This window comes from Cajanus cajan, chromosome 9, assembly GCF_000230855.2.
Source record: "Cajanus cajan strain Asha chromosome 9, NIPB_CcT2T_4, whole genome shotgun sequence".
Lineage (NCBI taxonomy): Eukaryota > Viridiplantae > Streptophyta > Magnoliopsida > Fabales > Fabaceae > Cajanus > Cajanus cajan.
Genome location: NC_138525.1, coordinates 1,932,287 through 1,957,305, shown reverse-complemented (window position 1 = coordinate 1,957,305; position 25,019 = coordinate 1,932,287). Strand labels below are relative to the sequence as shown.

General features: G+C 33.2%; 3 protein-coding genes across 5 annotated transcripts; all 3 read right to left on the bottom strand.

Moving 5' to 3' along the window:
- Positions 1–1,493: 1,493 nt before the first annotated feature.
- Positions 1,494–9,913, bottom strand: LOC109805822 (uncharacterized). The gene is made up of 7 exons (XM_020368046.3): positions 9,262–9,913; positions 8,122–8,509; positions 6,127–7,514; positions 5,778–5,891; positions 5,328–5,482; positions 3,002–3,100; positions 1,494–1,883 (listed from the first exon to the last, which is right to left on the bottom strand). The coding sequence occupies exons 1-6, from the start codon at positions 9,628–9,630 to the stop codon at positions 3,052–3,054; spliced, it is 2,463 nt and encodes an 820-aa protein (XP_020223635.1). The 5' UTR covers positions 9,631–9,913; the 3' UTR covers positions 1,494–1,883; positions 3,002–3,051.
- A 2,832-nt stretch (positions 9,914–12,745) lies between these two features.
- LOC109806142 (putative BPI/LBP family protein At1g04970) lies at positions 12,746–18,032 on the bottom strand. 3 transcript variants are annotated; one of them, XM_020368520.3, is made up of 6 exons: positions 17,255–18,015; positions 16,256–16,395; positions 15,540–15,894; positions 14,682–14,930; positions 14,228–14,353; positions 12,746–13,375 (listed from the first exon to the last, which is right to left on the bottom strand). In XM_020368520.3, the coding sequence occupies exons 1-6, from the start codon at positions 17,666–17,668 to the stop codon at positions 13,187–13,189; spliced, it is 1,473 nt and encodes a 490-aa protein (XP_020224109.1). In that variant the 5' UTR covers positions 17,669–18,015; the 3' UTR covers positions 12,746–13,186. The 3 variants fall into 3 exon arrangements, 1 of the variants encoding a protein (XP_020224109.1); XR_014429884.1 differs by lacking the exon at positions 12,746–13,375 and adding an exon at positions 14,420–14,493 and having other exon boundaries at positions 14,307–14,353; positions 14,601–14,930; positions 17,255–18,032; XR_002240373.3 differs by lacking the exon at positions 12,746–13,375 and having other exon boundaries at positions 14,307–14,353; positions 14,601–14,930; positions 17,255–18,032.
- A 1,465-nt stretch (positions 18,033–19,497) lies between these two features.
- On the bottom strand, positions 19,498–24,309 carry LOC109805806 (serine/threonine-protein phosphatase PP-X isozyme 2). The gene is made up of 8 exons (XM_020368013.3): positions 23,946–24,309; positions 23,548–23,700; positions 22,632–22,694; positions 22,413–22,498; positions 20,814–20,889; positions 20,460–20,728; positions 20,304–20,382; positions 19,498–19,938 (listed from the first exon to the last, which is right to left on the bottom strand). Exons 1-8 carry the CDS (start codon positions 24,087–24,089, stop codon positions 19,888–19,890), a joined length of 921 nt encoding a protein of 306 aa, XP_020223602.1. The 5' UTR covers positions 24,090–24,309; the 3' UTR covers positions 19,498–19,887.
- Positions 24,310–25,019: the final 710 nt, after the last annotated feature.

Genomic DNA, 25,019 nt, shown 5'->3' with positions numbered 1-25,019 from the left:
ATATACATCTATATATTAGTATTATTATCTACACAAGATTATTGAAGATCTGCGTGTCCGTGATATACTGTAGGACCTAGCATGGTGTCTCGAATTCGATGATATTGGGAAAGAAGGAGATGTGCATGAAATTCAAGGCTTAAACTTTTCTGCTAAACACGAACAAAAAAGGCTAGAAAGAGTAGAAATGAAGAACTGAATGGGACTGGGTCACATACTTATAGCCAAACACATGCCTCAGTTGGTGGAGGATTGTTATAACTTATTCGAGTTAAAATATCCCTATTTGGAGGAAGAAGTTTGCGGTCTTCGATGGTCCTGCTTGACTCAATCTAGATTAATCTTGTCTATAATAGTCACATACACGATGCTCATGCAAATGGTTTATCTTTTCCGATGAAAGTTTAATGCTTTGATATTGTGAAACTACTTCAATTCCTTTGTCTCTATTTTCAATCTATTCGAATGCATTAATTATTTGTCTATACTAAGAAACTTAGGCCACCAAACTCACCTCAATAAATGGATACAGGGTAATGCTGGTTATAGGAATGAATAAGAGAAGATACTAATAACATAACTTTTTAGGTGATCAATTGGTTTTTTTCTCTTGTCAAAATTTCACATGGCATTATTGTTATATGAAAATTTGATGTTATATTTTTCTCTTGTATCATAATTGTTTTTATTAATGTTTAAAAAAATCATGGTTCCGCGATTCAACGAGAATCATATTCTATTGTGCTTTGATACATAAAATCAAATTTTCACTGGGAAATATTCCTTACAACACAACGATAATATTGTGTCACGACCTATGGGGGTGTCCAACGTCAAAAACAATTTTCTTATAAGATGAGGGTTTATCTAAATTTCGATCATTGTTTTACCATTGCCTCCGTCAATTATCAATGTTAAAGAACATCCAATATTATTCAAAAGTGAACAATTTGACTTGAGATGATCAATGTTATAAACATCAATTTTATCCCAAATGAACAATTTATGACGTAAGTCTTTCATTCGAATAACTAATTCTAGAGCTGAGTCGGACTTTTTTATTTGTGAAAGTTTAAAAGTATTTTGCAAAGATTAAGTAATTAATAAAAGAATGTTTAATACTTAGCGATCATATCGTCAAGTCGTACAAAAACTCTCCGTTGCATCATCATACTATACATTATACAAAGCATAAATGACTAGTGGTGGAAGCATAGTTAGCAGTATTCAAATTACTTGATCGAAAATTCAACATTAAAAGTAATTTCATATTTGAAAAGAGAAATGAATATGCTTGATCCAATCAATATCATTTTATTTTGTAAGTGGACTATTTGAACATATTTTATTAAAACACCTGTCGTAAACAAACCAACTAATGGAATAAAAGACCTATCAACCCATGACCCAATACTGAGCTCAGACAGCAGAATCTAGGCTGCTTGGCGATAGGTAGAAAAATCAACACTGGTAGCCTAGTTGATATCCAATGGTTAACGAAATTCCCAAGGTTATGCATTTTAAAAGAAATGGCTTTTGTACAGATGAAACATCTTACGATTCCAGCAAAACTAAGGGAACTACACTGATCTAATAGAAAGATAATAATGTGATTATTGGGCCTAAAGAGCCTAGTGCCCAAAAAGAATTATACAGAATGAATATCTATCGGGAAAAGAACTACCAAAGCGAAAGCTAAACTAAGCAGTCCACAGCTCCAGCTACATATTTTACATCAAATGCAATTTATGCTGAAATGATTGAACATTCTTGTACGAGGAAGCAATGCCACTACAATGTACCTCATAGTGGGTCTCGCGTGAATCTTGATGCATGCTCAATTACCCATACAAGAAAAATTCTGATCGAAACCCACCAAACACCTGCATCCAAACAAAAAAAGCGCATAAAAAATCAGCACAGCAACTGGGACGGAGATAATCAAGAGATAATGCACTAATAATTAAACCAAAGAAATGCTAATAATACATTATTTATGATTGGTTGAAACTATTAAAACTCACAACTATGATACACATCAAAAAAGAAGCAGAATCTGCATAATTTTATAAATCCCAATTCGAAGTTGTTTCACTCATTTTTTAACATGAATGCTGAGATTACACTGTAGTAGAATGTCATATCAGTATGAATGAGCTGACATGGCAATACGGTGGAGTGTCAAGTCAGTTTTTCTAGTTAAACATTACATGTCAAGGGACCAAAATAGCACAATTAAAATAGTAAGGAGTTAAATTGGCCAAAAAAAAATGGGGGAACTAAATTTGAATTAGAGCACCCGTAGAAAGACCAAAATTATAATTTAACTTAAAAAAGTATGCCATTAGCATTCCTCTAAATACCAAAAATACATTATAACATGTAAAACATAAGAGTTTTAATAAATTCCAATATGAAATCAATGACAGATTATTTTACTGAAACAAACGCTCGCTCAAAAATTAATATGGTTTTCTTTGTGTTCTACAAGTTCAGGACTTCTGGTCCCTATTATAAGAAAATACTCTAATGCAGAATACCTCACCCTTCTCTCATACCTCAACTTACATTGTTCTTTTCTCTAAGCTCCAAGTCAAATGCTCATATTTGTGCCGCTTCTATCATTTTTATCTCTCTTTTTATTGTTTCCTTGGGATACTTCTCTCCCCTAACATCCCTTAAGTTTCAGCCGAAATGTATAAATGAAAAGTAGATTCACAACTTTGTGTACATGAAGCGAAATGTTGAATCAAGTGAGCTAAGTTTGAATTCTATGAATTTTTTAGCATTATTTTGAAATAGGAGAAACTAACAGGTTTACAAGTCTAAGCTTAAGAAGTAATTCAACCCAAATTCAGGTTGGGAATATAACCCCCAACATCCAATGTTCCTAATACAATGGCACACAAGTGATTTAAGGGGATAGAAACACTCAGTAGATACATTAGGGTAAAGAAAGTTTCGGCCAACAATTTGAATAGATAACAGGTAAAGCACTCACCACAAATTGCACCGAGTAGGATTCACGAAACATATATGTTCAAGACATAATCAACTGGTTACAGGTTGAAATAACTTTTTGAATTCATCATAAAACCACCTGCAAAACAAGCCAAATCACTTAAGACACCTCAAAACAAAAAGGCAAGAAGAAAAAATCCACAAGGCAAAAATATCAACTCTGATTTTATTCAGACTTTATCCAGATTGATTACAATAAGGTGGTCCGATGCTGAAGGTATGAACCTTAAAATATGAATTCAATATTTGATTTCAAAACCAGAAGTTAAGCATCTGTTAGGAGTCCAGTAAACAGTGAGATAGCAAATGGTAAAACACAAATGATGCAACAAATAAAGGAACAGCAATAAAAATAGAACAGCATTCATTTGTATTCCAAGATAATGAAATAATTTCATCAGAACATTGTGTTCGATTTTTAATCTTAAATAGACTAGCATAGCCACATATTTGTTAAAAACTTGGATTAACTGAATGCCAAAATATGGCAAAGTATCTATTGGGTTAGCACATGTATTGTCTCTTATGCTAATGGAAAGTTAAGTATTTTAATTAGATTCATGGATTCTGTTGGACTTGTTAGTCTTGTCATGGGTTTTCCAACATGAGTAGATCAACCTATATTGTTATCAGAAGAGGCTGTTCCCAAGGTAATCCATCCTGTGTACTAGTAACATGGGGTGGCCACTGTGCACAGCCCACATCTTTGCGCAGCAATTTTGGGGTCACAGCTGTCACGGCCAAATTGCAAGCTTTCCATGCCCAATCTCAGCACCATTGTCATGGGTTTCAAAAACCCAATTTTGCCTCGCAGTGGTTTTGTTTAGGGGGAGGGGAGGTTAGGGGTGAAAATGACATTTACTTACTCCTCATACATAAAACTAAAACACACAAAACTACCCCCAATTCATCAGCTGCAATGTCACCAATGCCCTCCTCTTCTCTCTTTCTCTTCTCCAAAGACATCCTCTTCTGTTGCCCACCCACCCTCACCAAAGACAACCTCTTCTCTGGCAACTGCAAGTTAGTGCCATCTGCTCTTTCTTACCCACAGTCCACCTATTTATTACAAAGGTAATAGTGCAAGATAACAGAACGGAGTGACCACTGGGGACTACAGCCAGGTGTGGAATTTTCAGCTGTCCCGGTCAAATTACAAGCCTTTTACATGCAATCATAACACAATTGTGATGGGTTTCAAAAGCCCAATTTTGCCCCTGCATAGTGCTGTTTAGGGGGAGGGGGTAATGTGAAAATGACATTTACCCTGGTCATACATAAAACTAAAAAAACTCCCCATCCCCTCCCCACCACTATTCAGCAGCAATGACACCGACACCCTCCTTTCCTCTCTCTCTTCTCCCATGGTGTCCTGTTCTCTTGCCCACCCACCCTCGCCAGAGACAACCTCTTCTCCAATGGCTGCAAGTACAATGTAGGCTGCTCTTCTTTCTTCCCACATTTTATTTCAGTATTTGGCTTTCTGTTACTAATTTTTAGCAAGCTTGTTCTGATTCCAGCAACTTTTTCATCACTTGGAATGTTTAAAACTGTAAGATATTTTGTTTCCTTCACTTTAGTATTTTTTTTAGCATTACATATGTAATTATTTATAACAGTATAGATGATATATGTGTGTATAAAGAAATATTTAAAATAGTGGCCATCCCACTATAGCGTATTTGGAATTGAATGCTAGATTGATTACTATGGCCTTTACTCTCTCAACATATATGGATTGTGATTGTTCCATGAGATGAGTCCACAAGTCCTTGTTTGTGATTGTCTTCCAGGTTCAATTAACAACTATGTGGTCTCATATTCATTGTATTCCAGGTAAGATAATTATCACAAAGTTACGGAGTTTTCCATTTATTCATTCTTTTGAACAAAAATTTCATCAAATTGAAATAAAAATAGAATGAATAGTGCCAATGTAACGTTATATAAAAATTGGAATGAGGTTAGAGTAGGAAAACATGACATATTCTTTATGGTCAGTCATATTGACAAGCAACACGAAAATGCATTTCAATTTCCAAATTTTCACCACCTATTACAAGCCTAAATGATAATTACAAGCATTTTATCTCCCTTTTTAAACACAGCTCTTTCTTTCATCTCCCTGTTTCCTATCAATCTATCATTTTCTACCAAGAATACCATGCGATAAATTGTAATCATATTTTCTACTTGATGACTGCATTACAAATATGAAAAATTGTATAAACTGAATGAAATAGGCAAAGTAAAACAAAAATAAAATAAAACTCTCTAGGATGATGCGTGAATATAAAGAAACAAACCTGCAAAGGAAAATGGGTTGTACTCTAGAACTTTCCTCAATTCCTAACTGACATCGCCTTTCATTTTCTAGTTTAAATTTATCAGATGGGAGGACTTCACATGGGCCTCGAATAGAGCTAGCCATTTCAGTTCTATCACTATTAGATTCATAAACCTTCAACCAAAAAAAAACATAACAATAAGAAAATATCCATATGCAATATATGGTTCAAAATGAGGAGCATGTGCAAGATTTGGAGCATTATCATTTGATGGAATTTCAAACAAAACAGAAATTAACTGTATAGACCACAAGTTCAAACCAATGTAGCTCTAGATAAATATTAAATACTAATAGTTAACATACCAATTACAAACTTCCACACTTGCATGAATCCATTGATATCTATCAAAGGAAAATGACATCTATTTATAATTTTATATTTAAAGAAGTATGTATAAGAGAATACCTCATTTACTTCAGATATACACGGATGACCAATATTCCCTGGCAAGTCATCAGGAAAGTAGCACTTTGTCACCTTAACCCACTTTAACCCAGTTTTGCAGTCTTCCCACATAGACTGAAAATAAAAAGGGAATAAATTACTTTGTCAAGGTTATCGAATTTACAAAAAAAAAACATTTCACACAAGGATGCAAACCAGTCAAAACACAACAGAAACAAAGTACACAAAAAAAAAAAAAAAAACAAATTTTTTGGTATATGTATCTGCTTCAAAAACTTTCGGGTAAATTTCTACAGGTATGATATAATCTACTGCTAGACTATAGTGGAAAGTATGATGATTTGCTTGCCTGGAGTTTAGAAGGAGTTAGTTTGCCATGGCTGGTGGAGAAAAGAGCATGACCCTGCAGCCTATATGTTACTCCATCAACACAGCAAGATTGATAAAACTTTTTTTCATCTACGAGTTGCACTACATCACCAATCCATTCTACAACATGTGAGCTATCTGAAGATAATGCAGAGTGCTGTCTACCTTCGGTATTAGTTTCAGAAGTTCCTACAACATTTGCAAGTGCGGCAGCTTGGTCATCACGCTTGATATCGTAAGTTAAATTTTCTCCTCCATGAGATTCCATCTGTTTTTTATTCATAATATTGCTGTCAGAGTGTTTATCTGATGATACTTCATTGTCTTGTGACATTGTCTGTTCAACTTGAAAATCTTGTGATGATTGCAAATTTTCACATTTAGCTGGCTCAGATAATTTAGGAAGAGACTCAAATTCTGAAGTCTCTGTGCCAGTCAAAACCTTAGAATTTATTTGTTGAGCAGAACTTTCACCTAGCAAGCCAGTGGAAGGACTGGAAGCTGCTGCACTAAGAGATTTCACAGTGTTGTTTGGATCAGGCATCCCATCAATAGCTTCAATGCTGGATGAAATGCCAATCCCTTGCATATCTTTGGTATATGGGATTTTTGAGTCAGATAGCAGCTCAGCATTGTGATTACCACTGGAAACAGTTGAAATGGAGCTCCCATTTGTTGTTAACATCTGTGAGAAGACCTTCGGATCTATGTTCTCTGCTTTCTTCTCAGAACATGGTTGAATACCACCTGTATTAGAGGGCAATTTAGGTGGTGTGTTTGATGACCTCATGACACGACCATATTTTGGAGGCAAAGGCTTTCCACCACTTAAACTCAAGCACCTCATACAGTGCCAATCCACTCTATTATGGATTCCTCTCAAGACTGATGGCTGTAGGCACTTCAAATGAAATCCCTTTTCACAGGCGTCACAGAGAAGTACAGTATCAACCTCATTGACACTAAGCTCACACATTTGACATGTCAAAGCCTTATTCATATAATCCCTTGATGGAGGAGTCCACATGGGATGGTCAGGATGCTTTGGTTGTAACACTTTCTGTACAATCTTTCCAATATCACTGTGACTAGGAATCAAAGGAGGCTGAACAATGTTTGTGGCCTGCAATGGCTGGTGCATACTAGGCAAATTTCCAGGGGCTGTTTGAGTGATAAATGGTCTAAAGCTTGGATCTGTTGTTATTTGTGGCCCTGTCCTTGTTACAGTAATGCCAGGTGTGCCTTCAACCTTGACAGAGTTATGAGCAGGCACCTTGTTTTCTGATGCACTTCTAGTTAATGAAGCAGCTTGAGTCTGCATAGACCATGATGGAGCATTCACCAAAGGCTGGTTTGCTGACGAATTTGCTACAAGTTTTAAAAGTTCTTACATTCAGTTGTCAATTTCATGACTAAAACGTCATGTGATATATTCATACACATTATAAAGATGCAATAGTCTACTAGCTTTTGCAAAATGCAAACTATGAAAACAAAAACACAATCAGGAAGTGCCAACAGATATTTAAAACCTTAATGCCAGCTTTCCATAACAGTTACCTACAAATAATAAAGACTGAAGCGGAAAAAAGACAAATGAAGGAAGTTCAATTCCAGACTCTTGTAAAACAAGGAAACAGGAACAATCCATTCAATAACCTCAAAATAGACCTATCCACCTAGATATACACCAATTCAGTCAACTTTCAGGCTTCATAATGCATCACTCCAAGACTTACATTGAAGAAACTCCCGTAAGTATATAACCATAAAATGACAGCACTTTATTTTGAGCACTTGGATTTCAGTTAATGTTATGTATTTTATTGCTTCCCAGTAAAATAAAATCTAACCCAATGTGTTCATTTCATTATACAATAAAAACATATTGTGCTGTCAGTCATCCATCAATCAGAAATGTAACTCCACCAGTCCTTGGAAGTTGGATCTGGAGAGGAGCTTCAGAGGACAATACCTTGGACTTGCATTATATAAGAAGCCCCATTTGATCCTGCATCAACTCTGAACTGCGAGTGTTCAACTTTAGGCAATACTGCAGAAGATGGATTTCTCCCCAAGTGACTGATAGGTATCATACCAGAAACCACTGGCGGTCTTACTTCATTTCCAGTTGATTGATATTGCAATGCTGCAGAAGACCCTGCAGAAACATGGGCAGGAATAGACACTACAGTACCCATAGAAGAGATTGCCGGGTGGCTTGATTTATCGGACGGAAACATTCTAACAACAGGTGATGGCACACGATTGTCAACTGGTCCGCCAATGTTTGCTTGCAAGGGCTGAGATGTATGTGTTGTGGAAGGAGTAGAAGATGCAGCAAACTTCTTTGCTTCCTCCATCTAGGAACCAAAATGAGAGTAAAGAAAGGGGAAAATAATGGGAAAAAACCTAATCAAAAGAAGTGCCAGACCATCATTGTTACCATTACTTTTGCATACTATAAATAAACAAATGTTCTTACTGGTGCATTTTAAATCATTCCAACAAACTCAATGAAAAGCCCGTTCAAGGAAGTAGTTTAAGATTAATAGGAGTGACAACATAAAAGCAACTGAAAAGTACCCAATACCAGCATAGTCAAGCCAAGCAATTAAAGCTCATTAAAATAAAATAATCCGGCCAACGATTCCTCTATTAAGAAACAGAAAACAATTGCATAAGAATCAGGTGAATTTCACAGCACTAGGAACACAACATCCTTAGAGTGTGTTTGGTAACGCGTTGATTAAGCACGTGTACACTCATTCTATCGTCAACATTGAAAGAAACGAAGTAAAAAACACATAAGCAACATATTGCTGTTTCTAAGTTAGGCGCATCAGATCCAAACGCACCGTTATCCTCACTTCCTAATTCAGACACATTCACAACAACCAAAACAAACGCACTGTTACTTAATCACCTATCAAAACCAGGTTCAAAAGGAGTCATCAATAACTCCAGACAAACCGACACACGTAACCATAAACTTCACCAGCTCGTTCAACAACACAATGCTCCGTTAAACTCCACACACAATTCCACCAAATTACAAACACGAAAGCAGAAACAAGGGCGTGTGAAGTGTTAATTGAGCAGAGAGGTAGGTTACCTTCCACTTAGCATGGGAATACCTCTCGGCAATGGACATCTTAGGAGCGCGAAACCCTAGCCTCTGGTCCTTGAGCTTGGAGTGCAATCCGAGATCCTCGATGACGGTGCCGACGGCTTCCCTGGCGACGATGTCCTTGGGAGCCAAACCCTCGCAGAGGCCGGCGAGCTTGGCGCGAGCTTCCTTCATGAGGTCGACCTCGACGTCGGAGGGTTTTCTCCCGGCGCGCACCGTGGCCATGGTGGAGAGGACGAGTACAATCTCGGCGACTCGCTTGAGCTGAGCGTCGTCAACCTTAGGCTTCTTGGCGCGGCGCTCGTCGGAGAGGGAGTCCTCCGATTGGGGATCGGGGACGACGTCGTCTTCCATGGGAGGGAAACCCTAGAGAGAGAGAGAGAGAGAGGAGAGGGAGAGAGAGAGAGAGAAAGAGGTGTTTGAATTGGAGGCGCTAATTGAAATTTTGGCGGGTAAGTGAGTGTTTTTGTTTGGGAGAGACGAAGGTTTGCGTTGCGTTGCGCGTGTGCGTGAAAGTAATTAGGAAAATGGTATTGTTGGGATGGGTTAGTAGCGAGTGAGTTGAAAGAAAGAGAACGAGTTTGTTTTGGATGGCTGACCAGAGATCCCTAGAGAGAGAGAGAGAGAGACGCGCACGCAGAATACAAAACAATATTAATATTAAATATTAAATATTACTAACGCCACTCACCCAGCTTCCAGATCACTATTAACTATTAAGTATTAACTACAAGTATTTTATTTTATGTATTATATCCAATAAATCATTATTTTTTATCGGTTATCACAGCAATAAGATTTTTTTTATCGGTATTTGAATCGAGAATACTGGAATTTCTTTTTTAATGATTCATTTAAATGCTTAAAATTAAAACTATAATAAATATACATTTTAAATAGATTTAAATATATTTTTTAAGTTTAAATATCTTTTTAAGTGCCTATAAAATAAAAAATTTTGATTTTGGTTCTCGTTAATTTTTATTTTATTTTTCACTCTAAAATTTATAAATGTTGCTTTTATTTTCAGTTATTATATAATTAATTTTAACTACTTATTTCTTTATTAAAATGTTAAATTACTATATCAGGTATTATTTATAATTATTACTGATATCATATTAGTTATAATTATAAAATTATACATTTTTTCAATTATTGTATTTTATTAATAATTGTAAATTGTATTAATTATTTGGTGTGTGTTATTTTTAAAGTAGTTGAGGAACTTTTAGAATTGAGAAGCTTTTAAAAAAAATTTGGATGTTTAGAAGATTTCTCGGGATCAAGATCTAAAAGCAATATTTTCAAATTTTGAAAAGGAAAAATAAATACATTTTTTTACAAAAATCAAAGTCGAAATTATTTTTTTACTAAGACTAAAAGCATATTTAAATTTATTAAATATATAAAATAAAATTGATTTTTTACCTTAATTAAAATATTAGGTTATAATTATAAAAATTACAGTGAGATTCAAACATGATATGCATGGAGTGAATACCTTTTTGTATGGTATGTTTGGGACGATTATTTGACCGTTGTGGTGTTTTAGCTTTCAAACATGATAATTGTTATATGTTGTAAATCATGTGACATATTTTTGGTTAGTTTACAAGTTGAAGAAAAATATAAATAATCATTCCTAAAATAATATGTTTTTGAAATCTAGTTTATCCTTGTGTGTTTTCTATTAAGTATGAATTGCGATAATTATGATTTTAATGGGAGTAAGGATAGGGTTAACTAGAGAAAGTTAGTGGAACTACTAGTGAGCCATGTTTTGATTAGCGATATAGTCGATTACTGTATTTGTAGTGGTATAGTTGTGTTTGACCAACACCCACAAGGCATATAGTTTGGTTTTCTAGATTATTGTGTGTGTGTATATATACGTGTGTATGTGTATGTATATATTATGCACTTGTTTTATACTTATATAGTTGATTTCCTTTTTATATGCATGTTATATACATATATTGCTTATTCTATTAGAAATAAATGTATAACCTTAAGTATGTTAATAGTTCTATTACTATTTGATAATAGCAAAAAATGTAGTAGTCACGACGGATCGTTACAAAATTTTATTTTATATTTATAAAATTTCAAAAATCAAATAAAAAGCATTGTTAAATTTGTTGACAAATAAATTATTTTTTAAGAATATTTTATCAAAGTATTTATCCTCAAGATATCATTAAAAATAAAAAAGTTTAAATATGTTTTTTTTTAAGTTCTCGTGAAATGAGAGAACTTTGATTTTGATTTCTGTTTTTATCATTTTAAAATTTATAAAAAAAAATTATATTTGTAAAATATTTTTACTTTTTATAAAATGAGTAAATTTTAATTTTGTTCTTTGTAAAATATTTTTTAAAATTTTTATTTTTTAAAAATCTAAAATCACTATTTTTAATCTCTAGGATAATTTTTAAGTATATTAATAATAATTTTTTTAAAAATTATTAAAACCAAAGAAATACCAAAGTTTTTTTGATGAACAAAGTAATACCAAGGTTAATGCTCCTATAAGTAACAAAAAAAATTCACAAAAAGCTACTAAAGAAACTATCGTTAGCGTGGATTAATTGATTAATTAGTATTGTGTTATTTTATCTTAATCGATGGAGAAGATATTCATGGGAGATTTTTTTAAGCTCTTTTTATTTTATTTATTAAAAATGAGGTTGTTTTTTATTTAAGAGTTTTCACACACATACACAAAAAAATGTTTGGTTTATCATTTCCTCAAAAATAAAAGTTCAAAAAAAGTGTAAATAACATTCAAAGTATAAATAAAAAAAATATAAAATTAAAATATTTAAACATAGCTTAATATTTAAAATTAAATTATTTTAACATTTAAAACTAAAATAATCTCTCAAATATAACTAAATTATCTAAGTTATAATCATTATCTAAGTAATTTTTATATATTTTTCTTCTCAACTTAAAATGTCAATGCAAATAATATATTAAATGAAAATAAATGTTAAAAATCTTTTGGTATTAAGTCTAAGAACTAAGACAAAGTGACCAATGACTCTTTGAAACTACCAAAAAGTGACAAAGTTAAATGGCCCCATTGGTGTCTGACATTATATGGTGGGTGTCTTGGTAATTTGTAAGTAACTAATAAAATAATATTTTTATAAAATATATTAATATTATTAAATAATAATATCATAAAAGAACTACTATAATTATAATATTATTAGAGTATTAATGTGCTATAATAATAGTGCTATAATAATATTATACTTATATGTTACTAATAAAATCATAATATTAAAAAATAATATTAAGCTAAAAATTATAATAATAATATCAATAATTTTAATCGATTCTATTCTTAAATCATCGAATTTGTAAAATATAAATTCATAATTTAAATCAATTAAGGTCGGATTTAATTGATTTGGATCAAGTTTGACCCAATAAAAAAAAATCAAATCAACTTAATTAATTTGGTTCAAATAATGGATTTTATTGGTTTATCGGAACTTCCAAACACCCCTATTTATTAATACATGAGAAACAAAAATATTAATCTATGTAGCCAAACAAAAGTAAATATTATTGTCACAAATTTACAGATAAAAATGCCAACCCCTGATTCAAATAAAGAGCGTGCAGGATTCCAAATCCAACAAGGACACTTGACTGTTGGTGTTGCCAGTTTTTTCAAGTAATCTTCAGTACAGCATTGCATGATCTACAAAAGGGAAAATCCAGAGCTACACCGATGATGGAATGCATATAAGAAGCTGAGGAATGGAATTTCTATGCATGTTCACGTCATTCACTCATCACAGCCATCTTGACAAGTTGCTCATTACCTTATTCCCACTTAGTACACCAATCAGACAGATCTATGAGAACATGTTTATGATACATAAGCTGGTAGCTATTGGTGTTTGAGATAATAGTCTCCTAAGAAGGAAACATCACTACACACGGTAATCCATGGAGGAGCATACAATATACGAGCATTCTCAAGGGCAAAATCATTCAGAATTGGCAGCGGAATTCCCCTCATTAACTGCGAGTTCAGGTATGGTATGAGGACGGTTTTGAGGATAGTTGATGTCACTGACTGTAAATGTTTACACAGTAAACTAGTAAGATTCATAATAACAGGTTGAATATAGAAATTATGTGGTTTATGTGTGCACACGAGATGAAGTTATTTAATTTATGAATGAATCAGTAAAGTGAAATATGAAAAGCTAAAAGTTATTAATGCCTTAATGGGTTGAAAAGTGCTTGATGGTTAGTACATGTGTTGTCCACTTACTGAATTATGCCCAACAAAAAAGATACTGCGTGTCTACCCCCTCTCCTGGCTTCTTTCTCTCAAATTATTGGAGTTTTGTCATTTGTAATATCTTTTGGCAATATACCAAAACATAAACTTGACACCTTGAATATATCATATATAATTTACAAACGGTTGGCAGATGTGTCACTTTCTCATTTCACATGATAATGAATCATGTTTGTACATCACTATGGTCTCTCTAGAATCTAATTGAATCAAAAACACCCATAGCTTGATTAACTATCCTAGAATAGTGCCTTAGATAGAAGGAATTTTTTGGCCCTATTGTTCAATTTCATCCAATTAGCAGGTTAAGGTGATTTGGACACATACAAAAAAAGGTCACTAGAAGCACTAGTGAGGAAAATAGATTGCATGCTTTTTAATCCTATGAAAAAGGGGAGAAGAGACCAAGAAGGACATTAGAGGAAGTCGTCAAAAGGAATCTCATGGCAAATAATTTCTCTGAAGATTTGGCCTTTAACCAAGCCAAATGGTGTCGTGTAATCTATGTAGCCAACCTCATCTAATGATCTAGTGAGGTAAGGCTTTTGTTGTTGTTGTTCAATTTCATATCAAAATACAAAGCTGCAAGCTGAAAAGATGAATACATTTATTCCAATTTACCTGAATCAGATTCAAGTGCAGCTTCCCTATTTTACTCCATTTCAAGTACGTGGAAAATTTTCTCAATTTAAGCCGACCAGCAAGGTTGTTTCCTACGATCTCCACAGCACAAGAGGCACTAATATCCTGTACCAATAACCAAGATTAATAATGGAAATGTTAGATAAGATAATGATCATGGGCAATGGTTACCTCTTTAACTCAAAGAAAAAACTTCTGATACGTAGAATCTTAGGTGTGCATAGACACCAAAAAAATTGGCAATTCTGAAAATTTAGTCTCAAGATCAGTACTAGGCACTGTGTATGTGCGTGTGTAACAATATGATGAACAAAAAGCTTGAATTTCAAATAGCTTAGAAGAAGTATATTACGAGGGATGGCTTCTTAAATAGTGTAAGAGCTTCATAAAACTTTAAACTATCCACTTAAGTATTGACTTCATTTAAGCATACCACGGAGATGCATGCAACAGGTATGACTTCACCAGCTTCTAGAACATCAATTATTATATCTATTATAATGTTGACACCAACATCTTTTTTTGTCACTTGTATATCCGGTGGAGAAGATATGGAAATATTAAGATTCATGTCATCATTTGGATATTGCTTGTATAATTGAGGAATAAGGAATCTCCATTCAGCAGTGTTCAAAAGATCTTGATCAGGTAGTTCATCAACAATCCATTTCATACTATCCGCCTGAGCACAAGAACAACATAAACCATCAAAACTATATTTCAGCCTATAATAACATTAAAGTATCCAACAAAACTTGAAGTACAAACAGTTAATTGGAGTCACCCAATCAATACATAAAACCTAATTAGCATGGCACTACTTTTCTTCTCAAAAAGGATTCTATCCTACTGATATTGTGATGCAGCTTAGCAATTATTGTCAAACCTTACATATTTGATGTCAGCAAAGTAATCCATTTATCCCAAATTCATAGCAATTCCACCACAACTCAAAGCACCCGACCAAAGGTTCTGTATGACCAACCTTCATTATTAAAAAACTCACTATATTAATGTGTATGAATAAATGATGCATCATACAAGCATGAATGCAAACTGTGGAACAACAAAGAATTTGTTTCTTCTGCAGAGTCTAGATAATGCCAAAGCCTAAAGAAACAAGCAAATGTATCATGATTCACAAGAAATATTAGGGTGGAAGACATGAAACAAGTAATAAGATGCTACAATACATCATGGATATAGCTTAAACGAAGGGGTAAGGAAAACTCCATTTATTGGACTTGAGCAACAAAAATAAAATAAAGAAGTTAAAACTTCAGAAACTTACAGTGAAGTAAACCAAGGAACCAGATTTGAAAACATTTTCATGTAATGAAATCGTTATCATCTTTGGTGAATGGTCGCCACCAGAAACAGAAATGTCTGATCCTCTGTGGTAACCTTGAGGTACCAAAACATCATTTCTCCCTGTGAATAAACCATTGATTTCTAATTCAATAGCAGAATCACTCAGCACGGGATTGTCCACAAAAGAAATATTTAGAGCAGCAGTTTTGTCTAATGCGATTGTCTTTGGAAGAGATTGCAATAAATAGTCAAGAGTTGATATCCCCTCATTTATTTTCTTAGAGATTGCCTCTTCAACTGCAGACGCTATATTTCCTGCAAAAGCATCTACTAGCCTGCAATAAAATAGAAATTATGGCATAATATTTTCAAATATTAATGTGAATCAAATTTTGTTCCTTTAAAAGATAAGCCAATTCACATGGATATCAGAAATAGAGGTTTACATTCCCCAGGAAAGTTTTGCTGCAGAAGATAATGGAAACACTCTTATCTTCCCTCCTAGTTTCATGTCCCACACTAAAGATTAAAGTATTAGAGAGTAAAATTGAAACATAGCTCTAATAGTTGTTTGCCAAAAAACTTCACCATGGAATTGTGAACCTTAATCAGAGCAATAAAAGAACATAATTCTCTGATAGAGCATGTGCAAGAGTTCCTAACTATCAAAGGCAATGGCTTAAGAAGTTTCCTTACACTTGATAAAGCCAAGCTGCTCCACCGTGCAACTTTATAGATAAATCTCCAACTTGACATCCATAATCCAGGAGAATCAACTTAAGAGTTCCTTTTTGGTTCCTTAAATTTACAGTAAGTCCCACTTGCAAATCATTAACCTTCCAACATAGCACAACACAAAAGAATGAGACATCATTTGACTAAACAGATACCAAATGAAAAATATTTAAACAAAAAGTGTAATGTAAATTATACTAATACTCCCTGAAATTTCGTAAGATTGCACAAAACTCTCCTGCCTTTTTTGATGTTTACAACAATCACTCTTTTAGGGGTATATGGTGTAATGTTTTTCAAACAATTAAGGAGAGTTAGTGTAATATTTAAGGGGGTGTTGGTGTAACATTTTCCAAAACAATTAAGGGGAGTTAGTCTAGAGTAGAAAAAGTTGGAGAGTTGTATGTAATGCCACGGCATCTCAAGGAATGTTGGTATAATTTACTCAAAAGTATATTATTCTCACAGGGATTTGACAATTACTGAATCACATGTCTTTGTTCATCTCAAGACCCCATCTTTTTCTCTCATTTTTAATATACCCATTCTCCAGTTTCAATTATACTGAATTGGATAAGCTTTAACAAGTTGATCTCACTCCAATAGTGCAATTGTGGAAATGGGAAAAATGAAATTTCAACCATAACCTCCCTCAGGAAAAGATTTGTTATTTAGTTCAAGGTCAAACCTTCCTAATTAAAGCACAATGCAACAAAGTAAATTATAAGCATCAAAACAAAACGGCACAACTTAAGCAAATTATTGAGTTTACAATGTCAATCAAGCAGAAATCATGATGATAATATGATTTTTAGTATAATTATTAGAAAATCAACAAACTTATCCTACTAGACAATTTATGATTCCATGACAGTGTTAGTGCGTAGAGAATTTACTCAGATAGATATAAGGTATAGTACAAAGTATACAATAAAAGTGAATGATATTCTAGATTCAAACCTTCACAGTGGCAGTTCCACTGTCCGAAATTCCAATAGGGACTAACCAACTGCTAACAGAGTACCTCCACTTCAAACTTAAGTCGGCAGTGGCACCAGAAACAACAAGAACAATGCCTGCCTCTCCTGTTTTAACCACCGAAGAATTAACTTTGATATCATTGATTGTGATGTCAGAAAGAACCACTTTGGCTTTCCCAACAAGAGGGACTTGCACAGTTTTCTCAATCTCTGGCAGTTGAGACACAACAATAGAGGCAACAGCTTTTTGTATCAGAAAATCCTTGGCAAAATCAAGGCCCTTATCAGATATGACCAGAGAGATGAAACCCTCTTCATGGTGTTGGAGATCACCCCTTGTGGATGTTGAAAGGAACAGAAGGGATAGAAGAACAAAGCAAATTGAGGTTGCCATTCAATTTTGCTGGTGAAGCCTTGTGAGGGATCAAGTGAATGTCATTTTGCAGTCCAAAGTAATGAATCTTGAAGAATACATAAGTTTTGACTTAAGCATGGTTATTTTTTTCATGCTTATCCGGTGAAAGATGAAAACTTGAACACACCCATGAGATGAAAAACGAGGGGAAACAGTTATAAGGATTCTTACTATTGTATTTGTATGTGTGGAATAATGAATTATGAGTTTGTGAAAACAAGGAACAGGAACAGCAACTCTGAATGGAGACGTAGCTAGAAGTGGTTGGCTCTGCAATTTTGTTCATACATTAATATAAAATTGGCATAGTAGTGATCATTGATTAATATAATAAGTTAATAACATGTGAGCTCGAGGCACACGCGACCTATAAGTTTAGGTTTCAATGTATTCTGATTTATTTATGAATTGGAAAATGCATTATTTCAGAATACTCTCACTCTTCACCAGTCAATCTAACCAGAACCTTTATCCTCGCGGGGACGTTTGTCAAAACAGAAGTTTTCAGTTTCTAAAAAAAAAATTGAATGTTTATTTTTTGTATTAAATTTATTATTTTTTATCAATATTAAATTTAATATTTAAAAATTAGTATTTCAAGAAAAACTTTTTTTTACTTGTATTGTTCATAAAATTATTGATAGAAAAGGAAAATCTAACTTACTCGCATTAAATTATCATCACATAATGTTTGTTAGATCATTTAGTATTATACCATATCAATCTCTTGATAAAGTGAATTACGAAAGATCTCTAACTAGGACAAGGTGCTATAATTTACAAATATAATAATAATCATAAATATTAAGATTTATAAATTTATTAATGAGAATATAATACAAGAAGAAATAAGAGATTCATGTCTATAAATCATAAATCTTTATAATATCACTTTAGTGTTTATATAAAAACAAAAAAGTCTAAAAAGAAAAAATCAGTTTTACACTATATTTAGAAACTCGGTCGGTTTTTCTACAATAAGTTACATTCCATAACAAATATGATAAAAGGATAAAAAAATTAACATTCATTTTAATTTTTTTTATCTTTTAATTTTTGGTTCATGATACAACACTTGTAAAAAGGTGATAGTACTTGAAAATACACGTGCTTGGATGCACCTGATCCTTATCAACATCAGCGAGAGCGCCCCATATAATATAGAGGGGCATGGTTTATTGTAATATAACTGAATTTGACATACTTTTGCATTTCAAATTCCCAACGTAATCTAATGAAAAAGTTAAACTTTCCTTGCATGATTTAACTGGCATAAATCAAGTTGGCTTTCATCGTCATAAGTTTTCGCTTCTAAGCATCCAACACTTCGGAAATAAGAAACCTCAATGAAGTATTGCTTCCCACAGATGCCTCAAACAAGGAAGATCGAATCTAAGGCATTCAATTAAAATGTTCTGATTGTTCCAAATTTTATTTTGCAAGTGCTCCAATATACTTGTACCTTAGACTCAAAAAGAAAACATGCTTTAATTTCGGATTTTGATTGAAATTGAAATTGTTTTTCAACTTAAATTACTTTTTACCTCATCGGTTAACAAAAGGGGGAAAAAAGTAATATTTCACATCATTTGATTTGCCAAATTTCCTTTCCAACCGTTATATTCTCCAGTGAGCATGCCAAGTGATTTTCAAAAATTTTGTCAATATAAAAATGTTTTTTCAGTTGAAAAAGGACCCTTATCTTTGACAATTGAAGCTTCAAAGTTCCAAATCAGGTAAGGTAGGATTTCAGTACCAACTATCAACCAGGTGTGAAATTTGAGGAATAATACATATACACACAAAGATCGTGAAAATTTATGGCCCAAACTTGATAATCAAAACTCAGCTAGTGGGTCTTTACCACAGATATATATGGAAAGTTATCTCCCAATATTCCCTGGTCCAATCCTTCCTAATCAAGTTTTCATATATGCAAACGTCATTTTCCCTCTGTCCATCACAGCTTTTGAACGAACAAAGGTAACAACAATATATTGCAAATCACATACTAATTCACAATACTGCCATAACACTATAAAATGGGCGAAGCAGATGGATGGAATGCAGAATTCCTGCCTCCAGAACTAATTTGTCCTTCACTCATTCCTCCCGTGTCAGACATCATCATCTCCTTGATTCAAGACTCCCCAATCATCGAATTGAGCATTTAGATCATACAAACAAAGAAATCCACTTCAAAGGAAGTAATCTGGTGCTGGTTTCTTGGCAGGTGTCCCTCTTGATTCCTACATTCCATTAAAATTATAAATTTTGACAATTTAACAATTAACACGATTAAATTTCCACAAGGAGAAAAGATCCTAAGGTATCTTTATATGTTAGCAAAGAATATGGAAAACCAATTGTTTGCTTCAACATGCTAAGATAGTGCAATCCAAATAAAAACAAACTGATATGCAAATGATGTAGAATAAAAACACTCATAGCATTGAACATTTGAACCCAGGGTCACATATGAAAAGCGCACACATGAATCAACAAATGACGGAGGGATTTAAACTCATATTGCTACTATTTTAGGAAATCAGTATAGCTCACTCTGTAGGTAATTCATAATGGCAATATATATAAGGTGATTTTGCCTACAAACCTGTGGGGCAGCTTCAAACACCCGGAATTGCTTATTAAGATTTCCATCCAACTCCAGAATTGCAGCTACATTACCACATCTATGGCAAAGATGAAAAACATCTTACTAAAAACAGCAGAACACAAATAAGAAAGAACATTTTAATTGATTGGGTACCTGTAGCAATAATTTGGAGCTGACCAGACAGTAACTATCTGGTTATTGAACATCCATTTATATCCTTCCATTACCAACTGATGAGCACGACATATATAGTCAATGTTATTGGCGTGGTTAAAGGAAGTTACAACACTGCCACCAAATAAGAAACCAGCACCACGAGGACTAAGGCCCCATCCATCCACAATATCTTCAGGATCTGACCATAGGAGGTCACACATGGCACCGTCATGAGGAACTTCTTGCTTCCGATCAATAGTTCGTATCTAGATATGAATGATAATTAACATATAAAATATTGCTAGTATACAATCTAAACAAAGACAAACAAATTATGGTAAAATTTCTAACCTGATCCAGTGTTGTAATGGCAGGAGAAAGACCGCCATGAACACTGAAAATCTTGTTTTCAATTAGAGCGGACAAGCTGCAGTTTGTCATTATCAATGAAGGAAACTATAAGTGAAGAGAAGATGCAAGCCACGACAATTAAATCTGTAAATGCGGTTATGTTGCCTTACAAGCAACTTGACAGGAGATTGTTTCTATTTATACCTCTATTTTTTATTTTATTTTTTGGTTATTTCTATCCATGAAAGTCGCCTGCAATTTGACACTTTTTTCTACACTCTAAAGTCTAAAGGTTATTCTATCTAGGATATAGAGGGGGATGAGAGATCATAAAACATGTGATCGTACACGGATCAAAAGATCCTACCAAGAATATAGATATATTTAACATAAAAATATGATAATGTAATTACTTAATACACATAATAATACTACAAGATTAAGGTTGGAATTCAGATATTTGTTTCGTAGTTATTGTATAATTAATAATGCACCTTTTTTCATGTTTTATAATGATTTCAAAAAGGGGTGGAGAAAAACAGAAAGTGTACAGGACTGATAGCTAGAACAGAGAGAATGAAGAGAAGCATGGCTACAAGGGTCGAACACAAACTTTTTTCCTTTTTAACATACACAGAGACAAGCCACATAAAGCATCCTTCTTATTTTAACCCAGCTCAAGTCCACCCAAACCCCTTTCCCTCTTAAAATATAAAGGCAAATGTTTACATTTTGCAAGTCATATCAAGCATAAATTGAACAGTTGAAAGAATAATAAAGAAAAATGGTCCAGAAGTAGTTGCCCAAACAAATAACTTCAATTTTGCATAAAGATCACCAAACAAAAAAATTTCTTTCCAGAAAAATCATTTCAAAGAAAAATAAAACAGGCAGTCCCTTTACCCAAAGCAAACAGACACTATAGCATTGTTTGGAATGAGGGAAGGAAGGAATTCACATGTTTCAAAAATCTTTTCTTTCTCTGGTACATACAAAAATAAAAGAGGAAAGAAAAAACTTGTAGGCCCCACACTAAAATTGGTTCTCTCCAATTAGGGGAGAAAGCAACAAAAAAGAATGTAAAAAAACAAAACAAAACAAAATTACTATAACATCCTTTATAATTACATCACAAACAAACTAAATTACTATATAACATTTTTATTAGGGTCATTATTCATGTCTTTTACTTCTTTCTTTCTTTCTTTCTCTTTTCTCTCTTACCATCTCATTTTATCTTCTCACTTTCTTTGCTTTCTTTCATATACCAAACAAAATATACAAGTAACAAGAGAGGAATTTGCAATGGCAAGGCATGGAAAAATCATCTCATTTTCTCTTCTTACTTTCTTTGCCTTCTTCATATACCAAACAAAATGTACAAGTAACGAGAGGAATTTGCAATGGCAAGGCATGGAAAAACACAATTTGCAATTTTGCAGTGAGAAAACTATTTCAGGTTTTTTATAGCAAATCAAGCATTAAATCTCCCAGTGCAAGACTTGAATCAAGTAATGCTTATATGGATATTTCAATCTGCATTATGTCACCCACAGAAGCTTATGAATAAAACTGGTGATCTATCGGATATTAGCAAACCTTAAGTAATCAAATATATCGGTACAATATCTCCAGACATTGACTGAACCATATTTTCGGAGGCACTCATCATAGAATCCATATACCTGTCAAGTGATGGATACTGAATAAGTATTCTGGAGTCATAAAATGTTAGAGAAATTTTCAGTGTCTTTTTCCACTTTTCATCATTAAATGGATTTATTTATTTCTTTCATCCACTTTAGATGATAGACAAACCTGAGTGATCTGACGGCTTTCATGGTTTCCCCTAATGAGTGTTATCCGATCTGGATACCTCACCTGATTGCATTTCATTAATTAGCTACAACAATAATGAACAAAATGAAGGAAGGAAGCATCATTAAGAGCAAAAAAAGAATGAATGAGTAGTTTGACATCTGACAGAACCTAGTTGTCAATGTCAAAAAAAAAACTTTATCTTTTGTTTTTCTTCTTTAGTTCTTTTTAAAATGATAATAATAATAATAATAAGAGGATCATACATCCTCTTAAAAAATGAAGAAAACAAAACAACATAGAGAAAGAACATAAGTTCAAAAGCAAACAGTAGTCCCTTTGTATATAGACAAAGGAGTCCCTTGGGCAAGAACCCACAATGAGGGTGCAAATAAAAACCTATATGACAAGAGAGTGAACCAACAAACAGCCAAGTAAATTTCACTCTATCCAAATGCACCAAACAAAAGCCAAAACAAAAAAAAAAAATCAAAATCATTTTATTCTCCTTTTTACCAACAAAACCTTAGTACAAGACGAGATTAACAAAATACCACCAATAATAAAGATTTTCGAGTTTCATTCCTCTCACCATCCCGCACAAAAACCTGTAGAATTTCATTCCAACAATAGCACATTGTGTACCCGAAGTTCACTCAAAGACAATATATGCACCGACCACCAAGCCCATGGCTAAGAAGCTACAAGACCAACCACATTTCTCTTTAACAAACACTGAACAAACTGACCAAAACATTTTGGAAATTGTTGCAAGGCTGCCCAAGACAGATCTAACACTAACACACACACACACAGAGACACACAGAAAGCATACAATAAACACATAAACCCCACATCATGCTTCTAACTTGCAGTTTTATCACAAGAGAACTGAGAAGAATATTAGATGAATCACCTTAAGAGCTAGCAGGAGCAGAAACGTCTCAACGGAGTAAAAGCCTCTATCAACAAAATCCCCAAGGAACAAATAGTTAGTCTTGGGACAATCTCCTCCTACTTTGAAAAGCTCCTTCATGTCATAAAACTGACCGTGAATATCCCCACATATCTACACAAAACCCAACAAAACTAATCAGTTGCAATACAAAAAAAAAAAAAAAAAACACTTCCCATGAGCACAAAACAAGGAACAAAGCTGGAAATAGGTGAACATAAAAGGGGAGAAAATCCAGCAAATCCCCCGAAAGGGCGAAACTCAACACTGATAAGAAGCCCTAGATAGACTGAATTAGGCAGTGAAGTAGCTATTGAGTAATGTATTGAAGTAAAATTGAATGGAAAAGAGTGACTGACGGTGACGGGAGCGTCGACCCTTTGAACGTTGCTCTCTTCGACGAGGATTTCCATGGCTTTGAGGCAAAGCGCTTTCACTTCAGACTCCTTAAGAGGCTCACACCTCTTCAACTGCTCTATTTGCCTGTCAAGGTCTGAAGACATCTTCTTCTTCTTCTTCTTCTTCTCTTCTCTGCAATCAAAAATTCAATCTTTGCTCTTTATTTCCCAAATTCCTCACTCCCTACTCCCTCCCTTTTCATCTTTTCTGCTTCTGCACTCGATCTTATACTCCATTACTTTTAATAATCTCTCTATTTTTCTCTTGGAAAAACAAGCCCAAATTAAGATTTTTTTTATTTATATAAATAAAGGTCAGATTGAAACCCTAGCACCATTAATCATGTCGCACTGGCTTGTAATAATCTCCGTGTATCTTATGCTAAAATAACAATATTCAATTTTATAATTTTTTAAAAATTAAAAAATAGATATATATATAAAAATGAACTTGTATTTACTATTCATAAAAAAAATAACTAAAATACATTACTCAAAAAAATAATTAAAACTTAGACTCAAAAAAATATATATGAGATATGTAAAAAATTCAAATCAATTTATAGTTAAATTGATCCACATTTAAAAATTTAATTTGTTTTGAGAAAAAATCTAAAGCAATTCACTTTATAAAATTAATTTGATTATCCAATCTATTTTTATAAAATTTATTAATTTGATTCGATTAATTATCTTAAAAAAATATTGATATTGTAAAAATAAAATAGATAAGTACAACATGCCAAATTAATTCATTTTAAAAAAACAATTCTTATTTAAAAAAATTAAATTGATTCATTTAAAAAAAAATTGTTCATTAATTTACTTTTATAAAATAAATTGGTTGAAATTAATTTAAATTTTTTAAAAATCCGATAAACATCCTAATATGATATGAACAGTTATCAAATTAACACGCTCTGAAATTTGTATAATTTGAATTTATTGTTAATAAATAACATACACCAAAATAATAAGATAAAGTTGCTCATAAACATTAAAGTGTGAAATGTTTCTAAATATGTAATAGTCGGT